The 27,007-nt window shown below is 41.6% G+C and overlaps 2 protein-coding genes across 2 annotated transcripts; both read left to right on the top strand.

The window, feature by feature from the left end:
- Positions 1 to 6,675: 6,675 nt before the first annotated feature.
- On the top strand, positions 6,676 to 7,989 carry LOC139208650 (ribosyldihydronicotinamide dehydrogenase [quinone]-like). The gene is made up of 6 exons (XM_070838373.1): positions 6,676 to 6,729; positions 6,836 to 7,003; positions 7,082 to 7,212; positions 7,288 to 7,401; positions 7,472 to 7,573; positions 7,649 to 7,989. The coding sequence occupies exons 1-6, from the start codon at positions 6,726 to 6,728 to the stop codon at positions 7,946 to 7,948; spliced, it is 819 nt and encodes a 272-aa protein (XP_070694474.1). The 5' UTR covers positions 6,676 to 6,725; the 3' UTR covers positions 7,949 to 7,989.
- Positions 7,990 to 18,069: 10,080 nt separating this feature from the next.
- ackr3a (atypical chemokine receptor 3a) lies at positions 18,070 to 23,963 on the top strand. The gene is made up of 2 exons (XM_070837951.1): positions 18,070 to 18,124; positions 20,958 to 23,963. Exon 2 carries the CDS (start codon positions 21,027 to 21,029, stop codon positions 22,161 to 22,163), a length of 1,137 nt encoding a protein of 378 aa, XP_070694052.1. The 5' UTR covers positions 18,070 to 18,124; positions 20,958 to 21,026; the 3' UTR covers positions 22,164 to 23,963.
- Positions 23,964 to 27,007: the final 3,044 nt, after the last annotated feature.

Below are 27,007 nucleotides of genomic sequence, written 5' to 3'. Positions count from 1 at the left end.
ATATATCGGGGGAAATAGGGGCAAATATGACAAATCTGAAAACTCAAAACATTTGACAAATCATCTGTATATGATAATAAATGTATATCCTGAAGATGCATAGCGAGCATATAAGCAAGACACTGCAGGAGTAAATAAGTCAGTCTGGTATTTCCATTTTATTCATTGGTGATTTAACAAAATGTAATGATAATGTAAAGAATTTGGTTTTTCTTAAAGAAACAGCACAGAAGATACTGCAGCTTGGCTTCATCTCATCAGGGTAAAATATACATATGAATCTGTCAGTTCTTCTCTGAAATTCTTATTTTCTCATCTGACTTTTACAGTTTTACAGTAAGAGCTTTGAGAGGAACTTCTTTTATCTAAAGGTTCCTCCTTTGACTGCAGCCAAGCTTTACAGTAGGTCTGATGAACAGATAATGTCTGGTCACTCCACATCTATCCCAGCTTTCACTCTGTTCTGCAGATTCGGCTCAGACACCTGGTCAACGACTAACAATTAAGATTTCAAACACCAACATCATTTTTAATGATCTTTTTAATCTCCAAATGCCTTAGAATTATTGAAATCAAATTTAAAAAAGGAGTCCTATGTATATACTGCAGTTACAATAATGATAATAATGATGAATAAAATAATAAAGCTGGACCTCAAATGGGCAACACTCAAAAAACAACCGCTTGATTTCACTAATCCTATGTGAGCATTTTACAGAGGGACTTTGAGGTTCTTTGGCCTTTGCTACACTCCACCTTGTCTCCCTTGTGTCATCTCCTCCCACTTTTTTTTTTACACCCTCCTGGGTTTAACTCCTCGTCTCTCTCAGTGTGGACACCATCTGTTTAAAGGCCAGAGCCACAAACCTCACATTTTCGTCTCCTCCTCCTCATCTGCTCGTGTGTGCACACGTACGTCTGCGTATTAATTAACATGCACATGCAGAATCTTTTGCACACGCCCAATGTTAAAACGAATGAATTTTCAGCATTTGTCCTAGTCCAAACTTTTTGTCAAGGCATTATGCAGTGTTAATATTTCAGTGGTGATTTTCTGGTTACTTCCCTTATCTTATATCACCTCCTGCCTGCTGTCATGTCCGCTTGCCTGTTTCTGTAGCCCTCAAATCATACACTGTAAATGCAAATGAGCTGAAGTATTTTACTTTTACTCTGTTTTCCCCGCTCCCTCCCTCAGCGCTCCTGCTGCCTGGTGACCATCTGCTGTCATATATTGTTTCTGCTGATTTGGAATCAGATGACATCTAAACGATCAGCTTTGTCACCATGACTACAGAGGTGAGGAGGAAGAGGCGAATGGAGGAAGGGAATAGAGGCGAGAGATCGCAGGAGCTCTGCTGCATTTCTCAAGCTTTCTGGCACAACTTCCAAAAGCATTTATTTCTTTTCTAATTCATTATAGAGGGAAGATGAGGCACTTCAGGCAATAATGTAATTGACAGAAGCATTGGTTAAAAAGTTACAGTCAAATGAAGTATGTATTTCTTAAGATATAAATGAATAAGAATTGATGTACTATCAGAGCTGCAAATTATCTTATTATTATGATGATTATTTTTTAAATTAATATATCAGCCACTAAGTCTTTAAAATAAAAGAAAAATACAAAAAAATGCACATCAGTCAGGTGAGTCAGGGGCCATAAACCCAAAGGTACTCAATGTAAAAGTAGCAATCTTAGAGAAAAGCAGCAAATCCTTGCGTTTGAGAAACTTGAATGGGAATGGGAACCATGCTGTGATTGTTAATGTTATAATTGCTGGACATGTAAACGTGTCCAATATGGCTACCTGCAAACATACAACACATATGAATAATTAAGTTACGGATAATACAGTAAATTAATCATACTGATTAAATACTTAATCAGTTTAAATGGAGCAGTTCCACTTAGGAAACTGCAAGAAGTTTATGCCACTCACAAAGTAAAGAGAAGACCCGTGCTATAGTTTGATTTATTGGAGTTGTCACAAAACAAACAGCCCATCTAGACACCTTATCAAGTTTCTATACAGTTTTAATTCCAATCCAGCTCTTAGCTCAGTTTTGTTTTCAGGCCTGGGCACAAAGTTCCCAGTTGTAACGTAGAAGAAGGAACAACCCAGAGAAACAGGAACACTCAGTAAACGGAGCCCTTACAGAATATAACCAACAAAGAAAAGCTTAAATTGGAAAGCAGAGTAGATGGATTTGTTGCACATCTGAGAAAAACAAATGCTTGTATGAGGTTTTATGTTTTAGTTAAAATTCAGGAGTCATCGCCACCAAACTTAAAAGCAACAACTTCAATTTGTTGTTTTCTCTAACTACTTAAATAGGAGTTCTGCTCAGACAATTCAGTGAGACAGAGATTACAGAGGACACCTATTTCTAACTCCCCAGGGGCAGAGATAAAGGCAGAGATAAAGAAGGAGGCTTTCGCTTCAGTCAGGGAATTTACTCTGGAAGCAGTGACTGTTATCTCAGTACATGCCGGTGCTGTAACATTAAATAAATATGCACAAGGTTTGTCTGTCATCCACTCTATTATTAATGTAACTCAGTGTTTAGCTGGGAGACGCTGTCACAGTTCAGTGAACATCACTTCATCGTGTTGCCTTCAGGGGCGCGGGCTCAGGAAAACCCTACTTGGCTGACAAAATAAGTGACTTATTATCCTGATGAGGACAGAAGAGAAGACGTATGAGAAGACGAGGTGAGCATAGGCTGAGATTTTATAATGCCACTGAAGTATAGCTGTATATATATTCAGTGTAACTTGTAAAATGTAATAAGAGACATCAAAAAGGCAGCAAATGTTACCCATGGGAAAATGTAAACATTGCAATGGCAGGGAGCATTTAAAATGAAAACCTCTATGGAAATAAAGTAATCAAAGTCACAAAGTCGTGTCAGCAAATAAACATAGATCCTTATTCTTTCTTTTCAGATGTCAGTTCTGCTTCATTGCCTTCCCTTATTCTTTTTTTTTTTGCTGCAAGAGGAGACGTGAGGGGAAAGTGAGGTTATGTATTAACATGCTGTTTTTTTTGATTCATTGATATCATTACTGATTATATTATCGTATTATCTCACTATCTCAGCGTTTAATTTCTCATTGAAAATCATGCTGACTTTATTGTTTTCCCGTTTCATTCTTACTTACCTTTTCTATGCATAATGTATTTATCTGTTCGTACATTCATTTTCTATTCTGTTCTATTCTTCGGCCATAAAAGGACTTTTATGTCGCCTGCTCTCTTCATCTCTCCATCTGACTTAAAACGAAAAAGTCAGAGGATGAAAGATCTCTGGGGGGATGAATCATTCCACTTTTAAGGTGATGTTATCTACAATAAACGTGACAAATGATTACATTTTTGAGCCAAAATTGAAATGTAGACAAGTGACAGACACTTTCTTGTTAGCACTCGCTGTCACCAGCTTGCACTTTTTTCTTCCTACCACAAAACCTGAAGTTACAGCAACATAAAGTTCCCCCTGCTGACATGGGCCCTGATCCAGTTATGCTCCATTCATTGCTGCTGGTTACTGTTGCACTGAGAATGAACTAATGCATGAGGTGTCAACATTCACTCAACAAAACATGTAAGCTATGTTTTTAAGGGCACACCAGCTGTACCCTCTTGTGGCCACTTCTGTTTCGTCAGAAAATCATAATAACAGCTTTTGGTTTAAGAGAGGAAACCACAGAAGCAGCTGTTTGATATAAATGTATAACACAGAGCTCTTGCTTTATGGGAATTTAATGTAAATTAAAAATCTCAAACTTTTTTTTACATCCTCCAACTCTAAACTTGAATTTGCAACAATGGTGCAGCTGCTACCATGTCAAGGTCATGAGAGATGGTGATTTCCTTGCTGCAGGCGATGCAACATGATGCTTATCGATGTATGCTGCTCTCTAGTGGACTAGCACAGAAAAGTAATTTTATGGAAGTGTTTGCTTGTCATTTAATCTCCGTCACACATCATTTAGCTTGTCCAGTGCTGATGATAAACCCACTATCACCTGTTGCGAAAAGGAAAGCAAACATACTGAGTCTCAGGTGACATGACCACAGATACTCAGTGTCTGGGTTTAAATTAATCTCAGGGCTGGGCTGATGTTTAAAATGGGGTTAGAGACAGTGACACTTTCTTAAAGATATGCTTTTTGTCACTTCCGTTTTTCTTCTATAATCAGAGAATTTGTGTGTGTTTGATCACTGCAGTATGATTATGTTTTTTCTCCTTCCACAAGAGGGCAAAGGAGAAAAAGTGCTTGGTTACTGTATGCTGAAGATATTTCAGAAGCCTCTGCCAGGACTAAACTTCCTCCAGCTGAAACAACCTGAATGACTTTTCATTTGTATCCCTGCCAGGCAACAGTGCTGAGAGTGCACCGAAAGTATCACAGTAAATCCAGGAGCTGTGTGTACTTATGGTCATTCCAGTGATTAGACCAGTGACATTAATCTGTTAAAGGTTGCAGTTTGTGTGCGTTACAGTGATTTCCTTCTGCCAGTATATAGCCACAATTCATCACTCACCATCTGGATGGCTCTTACTCACTTTGGCCTTAACCTCCTCAAGCTCTGGCAGATATTCACAAACTGTGATTAAACCATAAACTGCATCAAATCAATCTGTTCACTGGAGGAGAAACTGGGCGCTGTCACCATCTAGTGGTAAAAACTATGAGGAAAATGTCTGTAGGGGTGGAGAATGGTGGCTTATGGGGCAAAGACCCCCTGGGCACAGACTCCTAGAAGGCAGTCTGACCCATTTTGCCTCCTTCTAGTGACATTTTGCAGGTTAACTAAACACTGCACCTCAGGATTAGTATTCTGTTCATGTTGAAGATGAGGAGTCCAAAGCTTCCTGCTACAGCTGATCCACAGTGACACCTCTTTCCAAAGGTATTATACAAAACATAGCATAGTATAGGGTCCAGGATAGTATTCAAAATGTTATATAATCAACAAAGGAAACATGTGATGCACGTTATATTTCCTAAATTCGCTCTGTTTATTCGCTCATTTAAATGCAGCATAATTCATTTTAAAGTAAAAATAAGGAAATAGCGATTAAAACAAACCTGGCTCTGAAGTGGTGTCCCTACTCAACTTAAATTGCCAATATAAAAAGGACTTGGATCAGATCAGGAGCAAAAGAGAGAGAGAAAGATTTTAGGACCAAAGTGCTGTATCTTCTAACACTGACCATATGATGGCACTGTAGGCTACATTTTCACATTATTACCTTGCAGTTATTAAAAAGACAAACAGCCAAAAGCCTCTGTCTCTATGTGCATGTACCTTGTGTGTGCACCTATAAAGGAGCTCCGCAGATTTTCTTCTTATGTATGTCTGGGCCAAGATATGTAAAAACGGCTGAAAGCCTCGAGCAGCACACACGCAAAATACCTTGTGTAGCAGTGTGAAACACACATGCGAGTACATCACGCAATGTTGCAACAATAATCATGTATCATCAAGTATCATCACAAACATGAGGGCATACTTCCCGCAAAACACACGAGCCCTTCCCATCACTACAGAGGGGGTGCAGCCAGATGCTCAATATGAAGCACAATGTAGGCCAACACACTAGTTTGATGATGGTGTAAAAAAAAACAGACAGGCCACAGAGAGGAAAAGAGTAGATCTCATAAACATCTCATAGCTTCATAGTTGTGAATTTGAACAATGCGTGCAGCAGATTGACAAATGCTGTACCTACCAACTCCTAACACATAAATCATTTTCACTGAGTGAGGAAAAGGAGAGACAATAGGAGGAAAGATAGCTGTCAAAGCATATTCATGTGTCTCACTCATGTGGGGTGTTTGCATGCATGTGCGTCTATGTGCTAATATGTAGCAGTTGTTCATTAACCCCTCCTCCTCACAGTGGCTGGATAGATGAGACTTAGGAGTGATTTTGGTCCCAGATGTGTGCCAGCTCATGTCTGCCTTTGATGTCCATGGCTGAATCTATTTCTTTTCTATTTTATTTTTTTACAGGGCAGCATTCGTGAGTGGGCTCGACCACAGGCAACTGTTTCTTCAGAGGAAAGTAATGTAAAGGAAAACAGAGCTGGAAACCAGCAACAGTAGAGTGAGAGGATCGCTCAGCCACATCTGCTTTATGTGGTTTGAGGACCTCAGGAGTGGCACACAATTTTTAAACATCTTGTACTCAGACAGATAAAGACAGACACGCATGCTCTCAAATAACCACACGGTTACTGTGTAAAAGACACAAAAAGACAGACAAACAATCACTTGGTCTCTTTCTGGGAAGGCTGAAACTGGGAAAAGCATTGAAGTGGAAGATGTGTGTGCAAGAGCACTACTGTAAGTTAATCCTGTGTTTCAAACAGGCTAAATCTGCAGCTGGTTTCACTGATAAAAACTACATATGAATATACTTTGCTTTTAGCGATGCATTTATTCCACTCCTCGTTTAAATATGCTGCTCATTGTCAGTAAAAGAAATGCAGATAAGCGAATGAGAGTCCTGAGAGATAACCCCCACATGCCAGCTGTTGATCAATGACGTTTATTGCTGATTGATGGCACCTGTGAGGGTGCAAATGAGCTAGAAGGCTTGGAGCATAAAAACAGCATCCTGAGTCTTGCTCCAGTATGAGCAACTCTTTCCATTAATAGACCATCTTATTGTAAAGCTCATCACTTACAGGTGACATCTTGCTCCAGAATGGGTAAGTTTGTTTTGTTTGTGCTCTTGTATGTAAGGCAACCTTACTAAGGCTGTATCTCATGACTTTGTACGAGTGTGTCACTTGCATCTCTTAATTCTTGGTTTAGCAGCAAAGAAGGTGCTGGTCGTGTATGCCCACCAGAGCTCAGGCTCATTCAACGCTGCAGCCAAAGATGCTGCTGTGGAGGTTTTAACAGCTCAGGGCTGCACAGTAGAAGTATCTGACCTGTATGCCATGAAGTTTAAAGCCACTGCTACTGCTGAGGACATCATTGGTATAGCAATATTTCAAACCTTAAAGTTTTGCTGCTTAATTGCTGTCCAAAATCACAGGAAATATTTTGTCTCTGCAGGAGAAGTCAAGAATGCTGATCACTTCCGCTACGCAGAGGAGACCAAACTGGCATGGGAAGCAGGAAAACTGTCTGCTGATATCACTGAAGAGCAACGCAAACTCACTGAGGCAGACCTAATCATCTTTCAGGTGGAGCCTGAGTGTCCTTTAATGTGTCATGGTAAGTCTGCTGCATTAAACTAACTCTTAAACTCTACTTCTCAGTTCCCCATGTACTGGTTCACCCTTCCTGCAATCATGAAAGGCTGGATTGACCGGGTGCTCACACTGGGCTTTGGATATTCAGCAGAGAAGCGATACAGCCAGGGAGTCTTCAAGGTAAGGGCTCAATAAGAGGCTTGCATTACTGGTTTCATTCCCCTCCTCAACTTGTTTGCTTTTGCCGCAGGACAAGAAGGCCATGCTGTCCTTCACCACTGGGTCTCGTGAGTCCATGTTCAGCTCAAATGGCATTAATGGAGACATGAATGTCACACTGTGGCCACTGCAGGTACTGTGAGGATAAATTCACTCACCCAAACATTCTTAAGTGACCATCTCAACCACAATGTCTCTTCTCTTGCAGAATGGCATCCTGCACTACTGTGGCTTCCAGGTTCTGGCCCCCCAGATCTTCTGGGCTCCTTCTCACATTTCCTCTGAGGAGCGCATCGCCATGCTGGAGAGCTGGCGTACACGACTTCAGGGCCTTCTGGGAGAGGAGCCACTTTCCTTCACTCCCTTGGACTGCTTCGACAGGGAGAAGGGTTTCCAGCTGAAGCCTGAGGTCTGTGAGAAACATGCCACCAAGGAGTTTGGCCTCACGGTGGGGATCCACTTGGGCAAGCCGCTGCCACCCAACAACCAGATGAAAGCTGGAGTCTGAGGACTGCAGGGTGTCACTGAATGTCAGGCCTGTCTTAATTGTGTGACAATAAAACTTTACTAAAATATTGCTTTTTATTGGGCAACTCTATGGGTTCTCGTCCTGGGTCTTGCATATAGGTACAGCCACGAAATTCTAAATGTACATCGCTTGTGAAAGTGGCAGCACAAGAATCCAATATTTAAGAATTCCCTACTGGAAATTGTCTTTCAACGAAGCTGTACAGAAAATGTGACTGGGTGGTTTTAGTAGCTCTCAAAGCATGTCTTCACCTCAAAGAGTGTATTCTGACTCCTCAGATCTGCTGTGCCTCTTGGGAGGGGGAACCTCCCCTGTCCTCTTACACTACTTTGAGAGATTTCCAGCTGAAGCCTGAGGACTGCTTGAAACACGCCAAACAAGAGTCTGACAGTGGGGAGCCAACCTGGGGAAACTACTCCCAACAGCCAGATCAAAGCTGAATGAACACTCCCTGATTTTTTTAAAAGCACAAAGCGTCATCTCCTGATTTCTGTAGAAGTTTGGGTAAACAGGGTTGTGTGTGCACTCTTGTTTTGGACTGGTTATTTTGAACACCTCCTCCATCTCATGCTACCCGGTACAAGCTAAAGTGCACTGCACCATTTATATGCTGACAAAGTCTGCTTGCACGCAGGTCTGGGCTCTACAGAGAAGCATAAGTGCCTGAGCACTTTTCCCAGAGAAGCAGCTTTTGTTTGGGTATGGAGGAAATGAGATGGGTGGGGGGCAGGGGGGCACACTTAAGGAAATGGCCTCGCACTCTGATGTCCAGACCACAGACTGTGACATGTAGGAACTCGATGGTGTGCATATTTCACAGCTGAGGTTTCACAAGGTCACCGTGTGTTTGTTTGTGTTCAGTCAGGTCTAGTTTCATAATCACCTGTCTCTGCAGCCAGAACATGTACAGATCATTTCCTCCTGTTCCTGTCCAAAAACAGAGGAAATCTGGTTTGGTTACAGGATCTTGGGTTATCCAGTATGCAAAATAAGCTCATTTATTTTCTGTTTTATATTCTGCTAAGACTTGAGGCTTCTCAGCCAAACACCATCTCACCACATGAGAGGAGTCGTAGATGACAGTGAGGTTGAATAATGTCTTGAGAGTGAAGTGTTTAAAATGTATGAATCACTAGCACTAATTAGGTTCATCCTTATAATTAAAATACGCCATCTCTGCATCAGTAGACCTTTGCAGTAATGTGGACAAATCCTACCATTGTCAGTTCGAAGGTTTTGACGTTTGCTTTTTCTATATACGTCATTGTCCCAGACAGAAAACCATAGTTTAGGAGCCAGAATTGCCGGGTTTGGGAGATTGTGTATGTAAGAGCTATACTGCAGTCTCTGATCTGGTGTCCATCCTGCTCTCCCATTGTTCATCCCAGTTCTCCCACCCTGGCTGCGGGGGAAGGCCATTTTTGGCTGGTTCAATGGGAGGAAGCGGGCACCGTCTTATACCAGGCATGGAACAGAGACTCCGGAAAACCAGTCCTGTTTCAGTGAGAACTGAAATACAAACAATCAGATAGGAAAAAAAAAAAACTGAGGGTTGAGTGGACCTCACTAAAAATCATCCTTTTCAACAAACATACTGTGCACGTAGAGATTATTAACTTAAAGGAACAGTTTGACATTTCTGGAGCTTTAGAATTGTGTTGATCTCAGTTGGGGGTGTTACTGCTGCAACAACAATGATCTTTTGTGTTCTTAATGTGACGCAGCAGTGCATGACACTGCCACCATAGGTCCCAAATACCTCTGATCCTACTAACAACCTGTATCACACACAACAGGCCGATGCTATCTATTCTAATCCTAATCTAATTTTAATCTTATCACATATGACACGATTAATTTGTTAACTAACATCTCTTCTCTTTGCCTGGATCAAATACTCTAGACTTTGAAGAGACGCAGCACCTTTAGAGTAAAAGATTGATACTACTCTCATGCCTGTAAGCTTCACTTAGCTCAAAGACTTGAAACAGAGGGAAACAATCAGCTCTCTCTTACAAAATCCTTCCATCAGCTCCTTTCTAATTTACATAATATAAACAATTCTTTACAAAAACCAATGAAAACTACATGTTGTGGCTTTATGGGCTGGACTATCCTTTGTCCAGGCAAAGTAGCTTCTTGGAGTCTCCAGTGGATCTGTCAACAGCTTCAAGGATTAAACAAATGAGATGTAACACGCTAATTAGTGAGCTTCAGAGGTGTTGGGAAGTGTTTTTTTTTTTAACATTGGACCCGACTAGGCCGTTTCCCCTTATTCCCCTTATTTCTTTATGCAAAGCTAACTAGCTGCAAGCTGTAGTCTAATATTTAATTACAGACACGAGAGTGGTATTGATCTTTTCATTTAACTTTAAACTTTTTTTTGGCAAGAAAGCAAATAAGTGCATTCCCTATTCCTTTGGATGATTTTAACTACGTTGAAAATGTAAATAGAAAACATATACATACATACAGACATGCCTTAGGTGAGGTGACATTTGCTAGACTTGAAAATGCAGTGTCGAGCCAGATGTGATTGTTTTTTATTGACTTTTGGGTGTTTTGATTATGCCGTAAATGGGTCCCTTTGTTTGTTCCAGAAGTCATAGGGTTAACAACAGGGCAGCCATTAAACATTATGACCCAAAACACACACACACACACACACACACACACACACACAAAGAGTCTCTCTCTCACACACACACACACACACACACACACACACAGAGAGAAAGAGAGAGAGAGAGAGAGAGAAAAGAAGTCAGCTAGAAATTGGGAAAATTATTTATATCACCCACCCTCTCACTCTTTCAGTGGCTACATTAAAATCCAATCAATTACACCTCAAGAAAAACGACAGCTTGTTGAACTTTGTCTTTGTGTGTGGGAGAGAGAGTGAGCTCATGTGTGCACACATGAAGAAAAGAGAGGCACAATTAAGGGCAGTTACATTAAGATTGGCAGCAGGAAAGGTTTGTAATGAAGAACTAGGCTGGCATTTACTTTTATGCTTTAACTGGAGCTCTAAGTACCCCCTTTACCTTTGTATCACAGAGTGTCCATTGTATGTTCCCCACGATTATGAAAGTGAGGAATTCACCCTGACATCTGAGTACAATCATCCCCCAAACTAAACCAATCACAGTAGCCTTTTAAATCAAGTTTTTCTTGCAGCACACAGATACGCTCCCACAGTCCTTGTTATTGTGAAAAAATATTAGATTGTTATTCCAACAAAACACTTCTTTTCATTTTCCTCTTACATACCACTTTGTTAGAATAGATTTACCACAAACTATTTCAGGTTGATCTGCTTTTTGGCATGACTGAGGATAAAGTATTTTTATGGTTCTATTTTGTTATAAATTCACGGTGTAAACTACTTGCATGAGTTTCTGAAAATGCATGTGTGTGTGTGATCAAACATAAATCTCTCAGGGCCCCACGCTTAGGATCACAGCCTGAGCAGCTGGTTAGAAAAATGATAAAAAGGGTGGACTACAGCAGCTGTAGAGGAACACGACCACAAATAGAGACAAGGAGCTCTTTACAAGGTCCAAAAAAAAAGGAGAGAAAAACATGGGGGAAAAAATAATAACAATCACTGCCTCCTTCCTCTTTTCATGAACTTCTGCAGGATGTGTCTTTCATGCCTTGCTCTTTTCATCCTCATCTCCATCCTTCTTTTGTGTTAGTCTTCTCCTCTCACCAGTGTGAAAATACACAGGAAACTTTTACCACAATGGGACTTTTCACGCATCTTTTGCTCATTAGGGAGCTGAATGTTCACTGGAGGCATATTCCCCCGGGGATCTGACTGTATTTTACCACATATAAGCAAACAGTTTCACAAATCAAGCTTCTGACATGCACTTCACTCAGCTCGACTGGCAGTGATAGGGCCCAGGCAAGCCTGCACTATGCAACTTTGAAACTCTTACACGGAAGGTCTGCCATTATGGTTTTGATGAATGGATGGACATCGGGCTATTGGCCTGTATTCAGGCTCTGATGTATGGGGTGCCTGGTACTGGGTGGCTGACGTGAGGCAGCAAAGCTGTTTCTTATTTACAAGTTGAGGTTTGAGTGTAGCTGGGAAGGCTTTTGGTGGTTTGGGACGTCACAGTGACAGGGTTAAGACTGCAGTCAGCCATTATGCTCCTCTCTGAATCCTTTTCTATATTGTAATGAAAAACAGACCTCTACTATCTCCACCGCAGCCTGCAGAGTGATGGGAGAAACAGACACATGGAGAACACAGTACAGGCTGTCCCTCACTCCTTTTTGATCCATTGCTGCGATGTTGATTCCTCTTTCCCTTTTTTATCTCTGATTCTGTCTTCTTCTGGCTTTTGTTTCATGCATCTCCCTTGGATATTTCTCCCACCGTCACACATCAGTATAAACAATGAAAGAGTACAAATGGCCTCATATGTTTTTGTCTGTGAGTGATAGATGGAACTGAAGCTCGGGATTCCAGATGAGAGTATGAAGAAAGACTAGATGAATGGGAGCACTAGCGCTAGTGCCCCTCACTTAGGAGCTCCAGGCACACAGGACTCAACTCCAGATGCTGCTTGGGTTGCCACATCCTGGCTGTAATCCCTCTGCAGCGCCACGCTCGCTTGTGTGTACGCGATCGTAGGGAAGACCATGAATGGGAACCACCTGGGACAGAGAATAATGACTTGAGGTCATTTTCCATCACATGTTGCTCTGGTGATTTTGATTAGCCATTTTGTGCCGCAGGGTCATTTTTACAGGAGATGATATTTACAGTGTATTGCCATTTAGATCTTTTTCCATTAAAGTGAGCCAGGCTTCATTCTGCTTGCATGTTTATCTACATTATTTATTCCATCATCTTGTTTGAGTGCTGCGGAGTCATGTTTATATCCAATAAGGCCCACAGTGTTTGGTTTTCTCTCAGTGCTCGTGGCCTTCTAAAACTTTACATTTTTTGTTTGCAATTGAAATGTCACTTTGTCTATGTTACACTGGCCTGTTTACCACTGATGCAACTTAAAAGTATCAAACTCAAGTTAAACCATGAACTTGATCCCAGTGACAGAGTGTCAACACCGAGGCTTTCATGCACGGCCATGGGTTAGCAAGGCAACACCGACAAGTAAGCTATTGCTGCAGGCTTCTCCGAAACACCAGCACATTTCAGCAGCGCTGATGGCCCATTTTTCATTTGACATGACGGGACAATAGGGGTGAAAGTTAGCCACCTTATCTGTGAACTCTATGTCTCAGCAGCATGGAGAGGCAGCATAAATCTGGATTGTCAGGATAGGATTACTAGATTAGAGCCCCGAGGGAGCACAATGAGATGGACACCTTCTCATGCAGCCTGTGGACAGATTCTGTCATTCACTAATCCACACTGGACACACATTGTCCCCTGGAGCAAGACTTTTTACCCATCTTCTGCATGATCCCAATGACCTCTCTGATATTGATGAACATGGTATGTGTGCGTGTGTGTGTGTGTGTGGTTGCGTGTATAAGAGAGCTGAAAGGGTGGGGGCGGAAAAAAACCTGTAAGGTTTGGGGAAAGCAGATCTTGCACTTTGTTTGAGTTACCGTTGCGTGCAGAGATGACAGACAAAGTCAATGGACTGTATGAGCCACAGCCGGTCATGGTCAACAGCGAGGCATGAATGCACTGACAGATTTGGTGAGGTCAGAGAAAGAGAAGAAGAGAGCAAAGTGAGAACTCTGCAAGGCACTGAGAGAAAAACTATGTAAAAGGCAAGATTTTAAAGCTACTATAATCAGTATCTTCAAGGATGGCATTTTCTGTGTGCCTGTCAGTCAGTCAGTCAGTCAGTCAGTCAGTCAGTCGGGCCACCACTTTATTCCAGGCTGAAATATTCAACTACTGAATGGGTTGTTGTGAAATTTTGTACAAACATTCATAGTCTCCAGAGGATTAATCCTACTGACTTTGGTGAATGGGTGCCTCAAGCACCACCCTGAGGTTGACAGCTGTAGCTCAGGATGAAATGTAGTGTCACAGGCAAGTCAAAGTTTTATTCAGTGATATATGTCTAAATCTATTTGATGGATTGGCACAAACCTGTGCAAGAATTCATGGTTCCCAGACAATGTATCCTACTGACACTGATGATCCCCAGACCTTTCCTGTACCAACACCATCAGGTCAAATTCTTAATTGAAATGTTTTGACAACTCGATGAATCACTCATAAATGATAAATTTGGATACAGACATTCATCGATACAGACAACATTTTTATTGGTTTTCATCTAGTGCCGCCATCAGGTCAAAATTGCATTTTGTCCAATACTTTGCCTCATTACCTTTGCCTGATTTGTCTGTAAACCTCATCAGAGGAGCATTTCAGCATCTTTCAGCTCATTGTTTTGATTTTACGGCCTGGAGCCGTACTGTTTTGGTTCACTAGCACTGCTCTCATCAGTCTTAACAACTCGCTGATGAACAAGTGCAGCATTTTGCATTTTAAGCGTTGGATATTTCCCTCTGCAGCTGGTATAGAGCATTCGCCATATCAACTTAAAAGGTGATGAAGTGTCAGTACAGCTTGTTTCTGCTGGCTTAAGTGGCCAAAAAAGATCAGGTTTAAGAAATAATTTATTTCACATACCTGTTCAACATGAAGCCTCATATTCTCACTATTGTTTGACATTTGAGCAGTTCTCAGGTTTCACTTACATTCACAGCCTAGTGTGAGGGATGCTCTGTCAATGTGAGGAATGCCATGATTACAGAGAGGCCAAGCACGCACCTGCATGAACATATCCCTCAGAGACACGCAAGATTGCTTTTTCACAAGCTTGCAGGATATCAGCAGAGACAAAACACTGGCTCGAAAACCCACGAAATAGTCCAGTTGAACAAATTGCTGCCAATCTTTTGTCCCATGCATTTTTAAAAAGGTCCGCTGCTCCCTCATGTTCACACACTCCTTCTCAAGCTCCATCCACTCCTTATTAGCACTGCTTTCAGCTTCACTCACACAGGCCCTCGCCCTCGTTACAGATAATTGTAAATGAATAAGTAATTAAGTGAAAGATGAGTGAGACTGGAAGAGCAGGAATGTGAGGGAGTGAAGAAATGCAAGAGGGAGCCTCAGAGCACGAGGGAGGTCGACAGCTGACAGTAAAGATGTGGTTGAGAATGAGCTTGAGAGGGACGCTCTGAATGGAGATTTGCACGGAAATACATTGTGTCTTTCAGACCCCCCACTGTGACGCAGGGCTTGACTACAATAGAAACGGCGGTCATTAGGAATAACTCTCCCAATCTTTCTTCCTCTGTATTCCTCAACTTTTTTTCTCTCACTTTTTTTTCTCCCATACTCTTTTACGTCATCGCCACCCTGTTTTCCTCTCGCTGTCGCCTACCCTTTTCCATCCCCTTATCACTTGATCGTTCTGTTTATCCTGTTTGTGAAAACGTGTACGATAAACTTGGCCTTATCTAAATGACTGTAGGAACAGCAGAAAGAAGCCATACTGTGAGAATGCACTCTCTAAAGAAAAGAAAATGAAAACCACACTTGTGTTTGAATAGTGGACAAATCAAACTAGGGATGTTGTTTTGAGTATGAAAATACAAACAGAACAAAAACTTGAACAAAAATTCAAGTCGAGTCACTTGCGATTATCGTTTAGACAATAATCACAAGTGTGTCTCAGGGGGTTTTGCAATCTGTACAACAAAAGACATCTTCTTTCCTTAGACTCTCAATTTAATTAAGGAATCACTCAAAAAAAATCTTTTAACATGGAAAAAATGGTGAGAAACCTCAGCAACAGAGCTCTTACATACTTTGTGTTGAAAGTAATGCTGTTCCATCTTATCCTAATTGGATGCTTAATGAGAACATTTTTCTAGCAGATGTTATATGGTCGCTGGATGGCCTTTTCTCAGACAACACACACACACACACGCACCCCTGCTGTTCCCAGTCCGGCCTCCCTGTGAATGAGGACTGCAGAACAGAGGTTGGCAGCAGTCTGCAGGGCTACGGATGCTTATCAGAAAGGCTTACAAATCCCCCCTGATGCTCCTGATATGGAGGACAATGGGTATGCGTGCGTAGTGGGAGCTCTCTTGAAAGCCTCATTGAAACTGACTTCACTACTCTGCTCTTTAATGAGGTCAGAGCAGCCTGCTGGCTGTGTTTCATCACTGAATGCAGGTTATACAGTCATAATAAACTTCAGTTGGGTGACCTGTACAAGTCAGCGGTATCTTTTTCCTACCCAAACATGCTGGACATACCGTACCAGGTCAAGTCAATACTTCAAACGGTGGACATGACATCAAAAGAATTATTTTCGCTTATGAGCCCAAGCAACTGATATCAATCTGATCTGACAACATTGTTAATATGTATTCTTTTATACATTCCAGTTTCTTCTTTTTTTTTGCCAAGTCTGTCCTTGTATTGAACTTGGGGTTAATTGCCCTGGTGGGAGCAGCTGTGAGGCCACCACAGTTGCAGGTGAGCTTTCAGGGGCTTTCAATAAACACATGAGCCTCCCACACAGCTTTGTGCCGCTTCCAAAGGATGTGCCTGAATTAAGACTGAATAAGGCTCACACGGCAATGAAACAAACAAGGCCTCTGCAGCTGATGTTGTTCATTGTTTTGGGACAACCACTGTATTATAAAAAAACAAACAAACACAAAACTGGCATCAGATTGAAATATAAACTCTATTATGATTAGAGTTTTGGTTGTCGTTTGTTATTCACAGGATGGTTTCAGTTACCTCTATGGGCCTGGACATTGGGTTTAACCCGTTTGTGGGTTTTGGGTGGAAGCAGAAGACAGTGGAAGTGGTTTACTGAACGTCTGCGGCTCTGGTTTCATTTTTAGGTATCTGGGGCGAGGCACTACAGAAAGCACAAGGAGGTGCCCTTGTAATATGGTTTAATGTGATTAATGTGTATTGTGCATTACATTTGTCGTACATTCACCCTATATTTTGTGGTTTAAGAGCTGGCAGTCTAAAAAATCTGATGCCGTTTAAAAAGCTACGAGATTTGATGTAAAATGTAGTTTCTTGAGTTTAATATATGATATTGTTGTATATTCTTACATGGTCACGCCCCCAATCTACTTATTTCTTTTCATTAGACTATATGCTTTGTATAATGGTATTAATGATATAGATTACTGTGATATAGATACTTTACAGGACTGATATGATTAAGGATGCTATATACATAGACCTGCATGCCATATAAAAACTAGCATGCTGTAAAATACTGTTTAATGTTGTATATTATGTGTTATTATTCACTTTTTATTATTAGCCCCCATATGTCACTAGATCATGACAACATGGTGTGCAAAATAGCTGAATTTTTCTTATATGACAGCCACTTTCCTAAAAAGTGTACAGAGAATACAGAGAATATCAAGCTACAGACATGTATAGACCTGCATGCTGGATAGGAAAATTGTGGCAACATAGAGTTTAAATAAATATCAAATATTAGGTTTCTTTTTATTATGTATTTACCCATATACAGCAATACATAGCAATCAGTAAATTATAACAAAAACATTTTAAAAAGTCATGGTTACAGACCAGGTGTGCAGCATTTAAACAGGCAGCACAGGGTTGTCATTTAAAACGCTTTCTATAACAGTAATAATACTACAATGATATTAACACACACAACACTGTCCTATACTTACTGTCCAGTGCATGCCATGCCTTACGCATGTACAGACCTACAAGCCACATACAAACTTGCATGAAGTAGCACATCTATTGTTCAGCAATATGAAATTTGTGTATGAAGTGTTACATATATATATATGCTGAGCAGGAAATTCCGTATGTCTTTTTTTCCTCCTCTTCTTGGCCGAAACTCGCGGGGCTGTAGCTGTTTATTGAGCGCCTGGGGCGATGCCATGCCAAATACGCGTAGCTGTTAGGACCAGCCTTGGAGGCGTAGCTCTGCTGAGTATCAGCAAGTGCAGAACAAGGAACAGGCTCAGATTCATTGAAGAAGGCGGAGGGCAACGTGCACAAGTTTACTGCAGTGGAGTCGAAGTTATCCTTCAACACCAAAACTCAGCCAAGGCAAACCTGGTCTTTTAAAGAAGTGAGTTCAGCCAGGGCGGAGGGACCGAAAACAGGTACGCTGCCTAATGTGAGCCAAGAGAAGTGAGGGACTGGGTTGTTTTTCTGCTTTCTTGAAACCCCAGAATGAGATGCTCGATATCTGATAATATTGGTGCGTTCTGTATTATAGTATTACAGTATTGCATGTAAGAAAAACTACGGAACAACGACTTTATTAACTAAATTACATTAATTATTAATTAAATTACAGATCCAGAACCTGTATAGAAGCATAATATTGTTAATGAAAAAGAGACAGACACAGAGAAGTATCTCAAAATGATTGTTTTTGCAGTTCTCCATCTCCCCAACGTGTCTCTGAGCTGTTTATTTTCCTCCCCATTCAAACACGGAGTCAGGCTACTGTATACCAAGCTGGCATCTGATAAGAGAAGTTTGTTTCCAGCCTGATACACAGTGAATCAACAATGGCAACAATTACATTGTATGTGTTCGCCGTCAGCAGTCTGAGATCTTTGGCTGCTTTCGCTTCTTGTGCGTAAAGACGCAGCGGACAAAACTTCTTCTTCTTTTTTTTTTTTTTACGCGGAAACCTGTTTTAAAAACCAAAGACATTCTCCTAAACTAAAGCACGCAAATGGAGCCTGACAGAGGAAACTTCTGACAAACATGCTGCACCTGCACTATTCTGGTCGGCGGCATTAGCACATGAAAATGTCCCTCGATCGCTTTTATTTTGTGTGTATTGAGTAACAAAAGACGTTTCAGCTAATTTGTAACTGGATGCTCCCGGGTTGAAAAGGGGGGAAACAGAGAGAGAGAGAGAGAGAGACAGAGAGAGAGAGAGAGGTACAGAGCCACAGAGAGAGAGACAGAGAGAGGGGGAAAGATGGGTTGCATGTGCTGTCTCTGTTATCTGATGGTGTGAGTGTTAAAAGGTTAATTAGCTTGAAGCCTGTGGGGGTACCTGGCACCACCAGGTATTTTCCATATAATATAAGAGAATTAGACAGAGACCATTGTGAGGGATTATCTCTGCATAGAAAATCCCTCTATTAGAATGACTTACACTCTCTAGTGTCTCAAAATAATTGAGAGTGAAATTAGCTGTCAGGTTTGTGACACTTCTTGAAATTGCTTTATCTCAGGCAGTGGTGGAAGAAGTATTTAGATCCATTACTAAGTAGGAGTAGCGATACCAAAATGTAAAAATCATCAAATGCAGAAAGGGTCTTGCATTAAAAAACTGTAAAAGTTAAGAAATATTTATTAGATAGATATCTTAAAAGCGGGTGATGATGAGTATAAAATCTTCTATCACTTATGTAATGTTATATTACCAGATGGAAAAAGTTTAGCTTGATGATTTCCAACATTACCTACAATGACCCAGTACATCCACTCACATGCTGTTATTATCATTTTTAGATTATTTCATTATTACTGGTGCATTAAAATGTAAACAGTGTTGCAGCTGGTCAATGTGGAAAATGTCAGTAAGTTACAATTTATTATGTTTTACAAGCTGATCATATGTTTTGTATGTATCGAATTTGAACCTGTAGTCACTGCAGCCGTTAAATAAATGTTGTGATTTCAATAGTATAATTTGGAGTAGAAGTACAAGGTTGTGTAAAATCGAAAAAAACTGACGCAAATACCAAAGGCAGACATAACACACTAGACAGCTGCACATCTTAATATGCTCCAGGTGTCCTTGTATACGCTTATTTTCACTTTTCCTTTTCTTTCATCATCCTCCATGCCAATTATCCTGCATACAGCGCGAGTCTCCTACGCCGACAGATGTCTGACGCGGTCACATTTCACTGCTTTCCGGCGTGCTGTGTCACCCAGTGGTCAGTGACCCTCGTTTTAACCTTAGCCAGACCATTTTGCAGGCGTCAAGCCTCCCGCTGGTCTCTGCACACAATTCACTCTGAGGAACAAGCCAGTCAGGGCCAACATCAGGGTTAAGCCACTCGTGTTCTGGTTTTGATCTAGTACCTTTCACCTCTGATCCCTCACACTGTGGCAGGCTGCCATTCAGGGGAGCTGAGAGAGACATCACAGCAAAGAACTGTGAATGCAGCCCATGCAGGGTTGGACATTTAGGCTAAAAAGACTCATGCGGGGTTATCGGCATGGCAAGCTGCTCTCGACTACTGCCTCTGTGATCTTATTGCTTCAGTCACCGTACTCATAGCGTTAATATACCCTGTACCCTGAAATTGTGTGCATGTGTTTCTGTGTTATAAGTTTCAGATGTTGTAAAAATGACGTACCCGTGGTTACGAGCAGCCTTTTCTTTGATCATCTGGGTGGCGACAGCTCCTCTCTCACCCTCTCCTCCAAGAGCACAAGAGAAACATAGGATTTTTTTTACTATAACAAGCATGTTAAGAGAAAACATTCTTTAAAATGGCATCAGGTTTCCCCACTCCTGACCAACTCTTTATCTTGGAATGCCCGGAACGCTCCGGAAATACACCCTATTTTGATTTCTCGGTCCCATTTCCTTATGTCTAATCTGCACTCTGTGCTAGTGGAGCTAATGTAAACATTTATTGTACTGCCCCCTGACTGCACATCAATCACAGAGAACTCCTACGTTTGTGACACGGCAACAGAGAGCCTCTATCAACTCATGAAAGCAGTGTTTTAACAAGTTAACCACATTAGGATTCTTCAGGATCTGGTGGCATACCACAAGTGGCTTTATGTTTTATTAGCTTATGCAGTTTACGTCCACATGGGTGAAATAAGCCATGCTTTATACAGCAGAAAATTGCTTCTTAAGTATAATAACAGAAGGTTAAATGTTGGATCTCGATCCAGATAAATTTATGCTTCACAAAATGATGAGCTGATGTGTTGTTTTTACAGGATCTATCCCAGTCAGAGGTGGTGTGTGATACCTCCCAGCGGTCTGTGGTCCTCTGCTACAGCTGAAAAATGAGTATGAGCACCAGCGAGCTGGAGGACCTGTGGGAGTCGTTGAAGGAGTTCAACTTGTCGGATAGCTTCAGCAACATATCTAGTGTGAATGCAATGGTGTGTCCTACGGTGTTCAACCGCAGCGCTCTGCTCTACTCCATGTGCGTCCTCTACACATTCATCTTCATCGTAGGTCTGGCTGCTAACGCTCTGGTCCTCTGGGTAAATGTCCGTGCACAAAGAGACTCCACCCCTCGCCACGAGACGCACATGTACATCGCCCACCTGGCGGTTGCAGACCTGTGTGTGTGCGTCACCCTGCCTGTGTGGGTGAGCTCGCTGGCCCAGCATGGCCACTGGCCCTTTGGTGAGGTGGCGTGTAAACTCACACACCTGCTGTTCTCCGTCAACCTTTTCAGCAGCATCTTCTTCCTGGCCTGCATGAGCGTGGACCGCTACCTAACCGTGACCAAGCAAGGAGACAACGAACGAGGCGTACGAAGGAAGCTGATCCGTCGTGGAGCATGTGTAGGGGTGTGGCTTCTGGCTCTAGTTGCCTCCCTGCCGGACACATACTTCCTGCGTACTGTGAAGTCAACACATGGGGACACTATGCTGTGCAGGCCTGTGTACCCAGAGGAAAACCCCAGGGAGTGGATGGTGGGCGTGCAGCTGAGCTTCATCCTGCTGGGCTTTGTTCTCCCCTTCCCTGTCATTGCAGTGTTTTATGCCCTGCTGGCCAGAGCTTTTACCCGCACCCCTTCCCCGTCACCATCTTCCTCAGTGGAGCAGGAGCGTCGTGTGAGCCGCAGGGTGATCCTGGCCTACATCGTGGTGTTTCTGGGCTGCTGGGGGCCTTATCACGCCGTCCTCCTGGCTGATTCCCTGTCTCAGCTGGGCCTTGTGCCTTTGACCTGTGGCCTGGAGAATGTGATCTACTTGGCTTTACACCTCACCCAGTGCCTGTCCTTGCTCCACTGCTGTTTCAACCCCATCCTCTACAACTTCATCAACAGAAACTACCGCTATGACCTCATGAAGGCCTTCATCTTTAAATACTCCACGAGGACGGGCTTGGCACGCCTCATCGAGGCTTCCAACATGTCTGAGACCGAGTACTCTGCCGTGGCTGTAGACAACCCGCCACAGATCTGAAACTTATAACTCATTTAGCATTTCTTGAACACTCTTTCTAAATGGCTATAATTCTATATAAACTTATGTTACAACTGATTTGTGCTCACTAGAATCTGTCCACTATCAGCATTGTGTTTGACAATAAGTGATAGTGAAGAGGGAAAAAGCTGATCCAGCACCCTTTTTATAGAAATCTGCTTGAATTATGTAGAAAAGCCAGGAGACAGATGAATATCAACTTTGATGGACTGATTTACAAGCACTTAGAAAGCAGTTTTATTAATACAGCTGATACTGAAATCATTTGAATATCGTCACTCATTCGTAAACCAAAAAGAGTGATGGTAGATGTGTAAAATCATTGCCTGTACTGTGCATGTAGGATTGTATTGTGTGTGTGTTTGTGTGTGTGTGTGGTGTGCAGAATGTGATGGGCATTGAATGTTGATAGAATCAGCAGAGTAATATTGTTAATCTTTTTGTATCAAGTCGTATTTATATAGTGTACATTGGAAATGTTTTGCCTCTTTTGTGTTGTAATTCAAAGTCTTCACACACTGATGTCGGCTCAGTGCTCCACTTCATACAACGCTGCCTCATTGTGTTAGTCGAGCCACTGACTGGCTCAATGTTTTAGTCCTGCTGTTCATCATAACCTCATGACACATCAGTTGAATCCTTCAGATAAATAATGTAAATCAATTTTGAGTTATTTCATGCTACGGTTTGTAGATTAGCTCAAAAGTATGTCGTCTGTGTGTCATATGTAAAGGAATCGTTGCTAATCGTTGCTAAAAAGCTAGTTTAGTATAAAGACTGAAGAAAATCTGCCTACCAACACCTATAATGCTCTCTAATTATCATTCACATTTTATCATATCATGTTTTATTTGTTTCATCTGTACAAAAACCAAAGAAGCTGTTTCACGGTTCTGTCATTTTCCAGTCTTTGTGCTAAACTAAGCTAAGAAGCTTTGCTTAAAATAATCACATGCTGGCTTTAGCTTGATATTTAGCATGTAGACATGAGAGTGGTACTGTATCAACCTTCTCATCTAATTCTTTCTAGGAAAGTATATTTCCCAAAATGTCAAACTGTTCCTTAAAAAAAAAAAAAAGCTGAAATGTGCTTGCATCATCCACGCTGCAAATTATTAACTTCTCAGTTCCCTTTGGTTCTTAATATTTCTAAACATTGTCTGGAGGCTTCAACTGGGACCACTGAGGGTCTTAAAGAGCAGAAAGACGCAGCTCCCGTCTCTTCTGAAGCTTAGACTATTACGTAATATACTGTAGTACCACAATATTTGTACAAAGGATGCACAAGTCCGTGTGGTATTAATCATGCTGTGTCAGCACACAGGCCACAAATGGCTAAAACTTTTATGACGAAATAACATGAATGAATAGCTTTACTACTTTCATGTAGGCAGCAGCTGTGTTGTGCAACAACCAAGTGTTTATTAGGGACCAAATAACAAAACACATCACTGCAATAGAGTTGCATGTCTGTATGTGAGTGTATGTGTGTGTGTGTGCCATAGTTTGATACCAAGAGATGACAATTTATGTGTCACAAACATTGAGTTATACGGTTTACTCACTGTTGTCGGAAACAACGCATCCTTCTGATATGCTGACATAGAGCTCATTGTGTCATGTGATTGGTTACACATGTATGCTTTTACACTGAAAAGATTTCATGTTACGATTAGAAAAGACTGGGGACACGAACATGTGTCTACAAGAACAGAGGCATTCCTTTGGTATTGTAATGTGTAACATATGTTTTGTTATATATTAAATACAGAGAAAATGTTTTGCCTCAGTGATTTCTTTGGCTCTTGTCAAAATAATCTCACAACTTAATATCCTCTGTGGCTCGAGAGAAAAAATGCATTTTTCACAGTCAGAAAATAATGTGTTTTGACTGTGATGGAATGTGTTTCAGAGATGCCTCTACTGCTCCGTTTTAGGGATTGAATTCATACACAACAAACAAACTCATCCAGACTTGGCTAAAACATACCATCACTTTGTGCGGTTTATCCCAGCTGTCATGCAACTTACTGTATGCGCTGTACTTTAGGCAAGTCATAGTTCAGTTCTGAAACGTGGGCTGGGCCTCAGTGTGACAGACAATACACATTTTTCAATTAGTGTCTCACCAACTTTCTTTAAGACAGCAGAAGAAGAAAGATTTTACTTCTACTTCATGTGAGAAAACTGAAATTAGTTTGTTCTCGTACATCCAAAATGCTGTTAGATTTATGATGAATTTCCTCATTTAGTGAGATGAGAATAAAACACTTTGTACCTCTGACAACACATCAGTGTTTTGCTCCTTTAACCCCATTACTTCACCATTCTGCCACTGATACATGAAAACCCTCCAGCGTGCCTCCTTGTGATCAGCAGCCATTTCTGAATGCTGCTGCCTCTACAGGCAGCCTCTCCTCCCTCCTACCCTGTTGTTATGAGCTCAGTGAGGAAGGCCATCAAGGACCAAGGGCCATACCACTACGGCTATGCAGGGGGGTGTGCTGATCTACCTGGGAGATCTCCCTGCCAAGGTCAACTATCACTTTTGCAATGAGGAGAGATGTGTTGATGCAGCTCCTTCCAGTGTTCCCTCCTATTTCTTTTTTTTTCTTATTGAAGAGTCACTGTGATGTGTGTCCTTGTAAAAAAAAAAAAAGTAGAAATGTCAACAATAACACCCTCAGTAATGTTTTTCCACTTGTTCTTGTTTGCATGCCTCTTCTTTCCAACATCAGAAAACAATTTTTGACATGCAGATCCTACTGCTTTTCCAGTTTTTCACCTCTTGTCTATAGATTTTCAGTGTCTTGGCCTCCTTTTTCAGTATAGTCATGTCACCAGCAGTAATACCCTTGAGACAGAATAGTCTGAATAGTCTACTGACAGGATGTGAAGGTTTGCACTGACAAGAAAGGGGCAGCTCAGTACGTCTCTTTGCGGAACATCCGGCGCAGGCAGGCCAGGGTGTCACGTAGGTTACTCTGATTAGGAAGCTGTGCAGGGATTTCCAAAGGTCAAACCAAGTGAGTGATCTGCCAAAGCAACCTTGTGACACTGCCTTGATCTCGCAGGGCTCCTGGTGTGTGCTGGTCACCTCTGCCACAACCATGACCTCCCTGTCCTCTCTTGTGTGAATGATTGTCCCTTCACAAGAACTACTTGTCTGACCTGAACCCTGCCAATATCTTCCTGATGTCTCAGGCTGCTGATGACTTGTTTTGTTGTAGCTGGAACATAGATTTAGCTTTTGCCCTCGAAAAAATGTGGATTAATCTGCAAGTGGGCCCTAGGGCAAGAGGAGAGCTTTGGGCCTCTATTAAAGGATAACTTTGGTATTTTTCAATCTAGACCCTATTGTTACATATTTAATTTACAAAAAGTTTTTGGAATCGGTCAAGTAGATCACCTCAGCTGCAATGTAATCCTCTGGGGCAACTGCACCCATCATAGTACATCCACTAAAAGTGTTTGTTTTTACCACTGACAGGCTCAGATTGTTATCTGAAGTGTGTGACAATATTACAGGAAGTATCCCTTTAGAGAAAGACCTGTGCGATTCTTCTTGTGATAAACCAAACATAGCTGTTACATCCCTCAGTTCAAAGCCTCCATTGACAAAACTAGTAATTTTGCCTCACAGAACACAGATGTCGGTGGCCTACCACTACCGCAATCAGTTAGTTTATTTGTGTTATTGTGTGTTACTCATAAATTGTACTGGATCCAAACTAACCATACAAAAGACCAAAGTCACAAAATGACACAAACAACCTAACAGATCGAGGCAGCAACTGCCGTATCCCATGTTCGCCTACCTAGTACGGTTATAATGTAAGTTGACAAACGAATTTAACGAAATGTAAGAATTTGCACCATGGAAACATGATATCTACTGAAATATTAAAGTTATTAAAAGGAGACTTGGAGACCCTTGAGAGAGCACTCCACTGATTTAGCATTGCTCTCCTACATTATAGTCATGATTCCAGATGAGGGATTGTAGCATTATTCCAAACTATTCCACCCAAACAGTAGATGTTCAAGGTGCTGCAGTCATGTCTCAATACAGTCAGGGTGAGTGTAGCACACACTTCTGCTGCTCAGGTCCTGAACATCCTGTGTTTTACTTGGCATGCACATAATGGTGTGAAGTGTTTTGCTTCCCTTTACAGTTTGCCAGTTATGATTCGACTTTTATTCTCCTCTGTTCCCATTACAAGTTGTTTATACAGGACGTGTCAGATTCGCTACTGAGCCAGTCTCCTACGCAAACCCAAACACTGTACTGTGTGTTAAATGTAAAACAGGATACACAGGAGTAAAATCTGAAAGGTTGCCCTCATAACACCTTACTTCTAAGACACGGTCTCACTGTTTGCAGCTCTCTGTTGATGCTATCTTGAACACGTATAGTGATGTAAATCTGTCCTTTCCAAACCAAAGGAAAGATTTACAGCAACATTTTTTGAGATTCAAAAAGCTCAGTGATGTTGGCGTTCCTTATGGTTTGTTCGTGTATGAGTTACAGTACATTCTTAATGGGGGCTATCTGTTTTACTTTGATTTAGAAAGCAAAAGCATGAAGTCGATTAAGGGAGCATGGTGATATTCTATACCCTCAGCTGGGGAAAGATAATGAATGATGAAACAGGGAGGAGGTGCAGAGGTCAAGAGTAATTTAGAACAACTGGATTTGTTTTATGTTCTCTACAGGAGGAGCACGCTGTGTACCAAGTGCACTCATATCGCATTGTAGGCTATATTTACACATACACTGCATGCATGTCTCCTTGAAAATGTAACTTACATTATCTCTGGCT

This window comes from Pempheris klunzingeri, chromosome 10, assembly GCF_042242105.1.
Source record: "Pempheris klunzingeri isolate RE-2024b chromosome 10, fPemKlu1.hap1, whole genome shotgun sequence".
Classification (NCBI taxonomy): Eukaryota; Metazoa; Chordata; class Actinopteri; order Acropomatiformes; family Pempheridae; genus Pempheris; species Pempheris klunzingeri.
The sequence above is the reverse complement of the archived record's forward strand: the minus strand, read 5'-3'. Positions and strand labels throughout refer to the sequence as shown.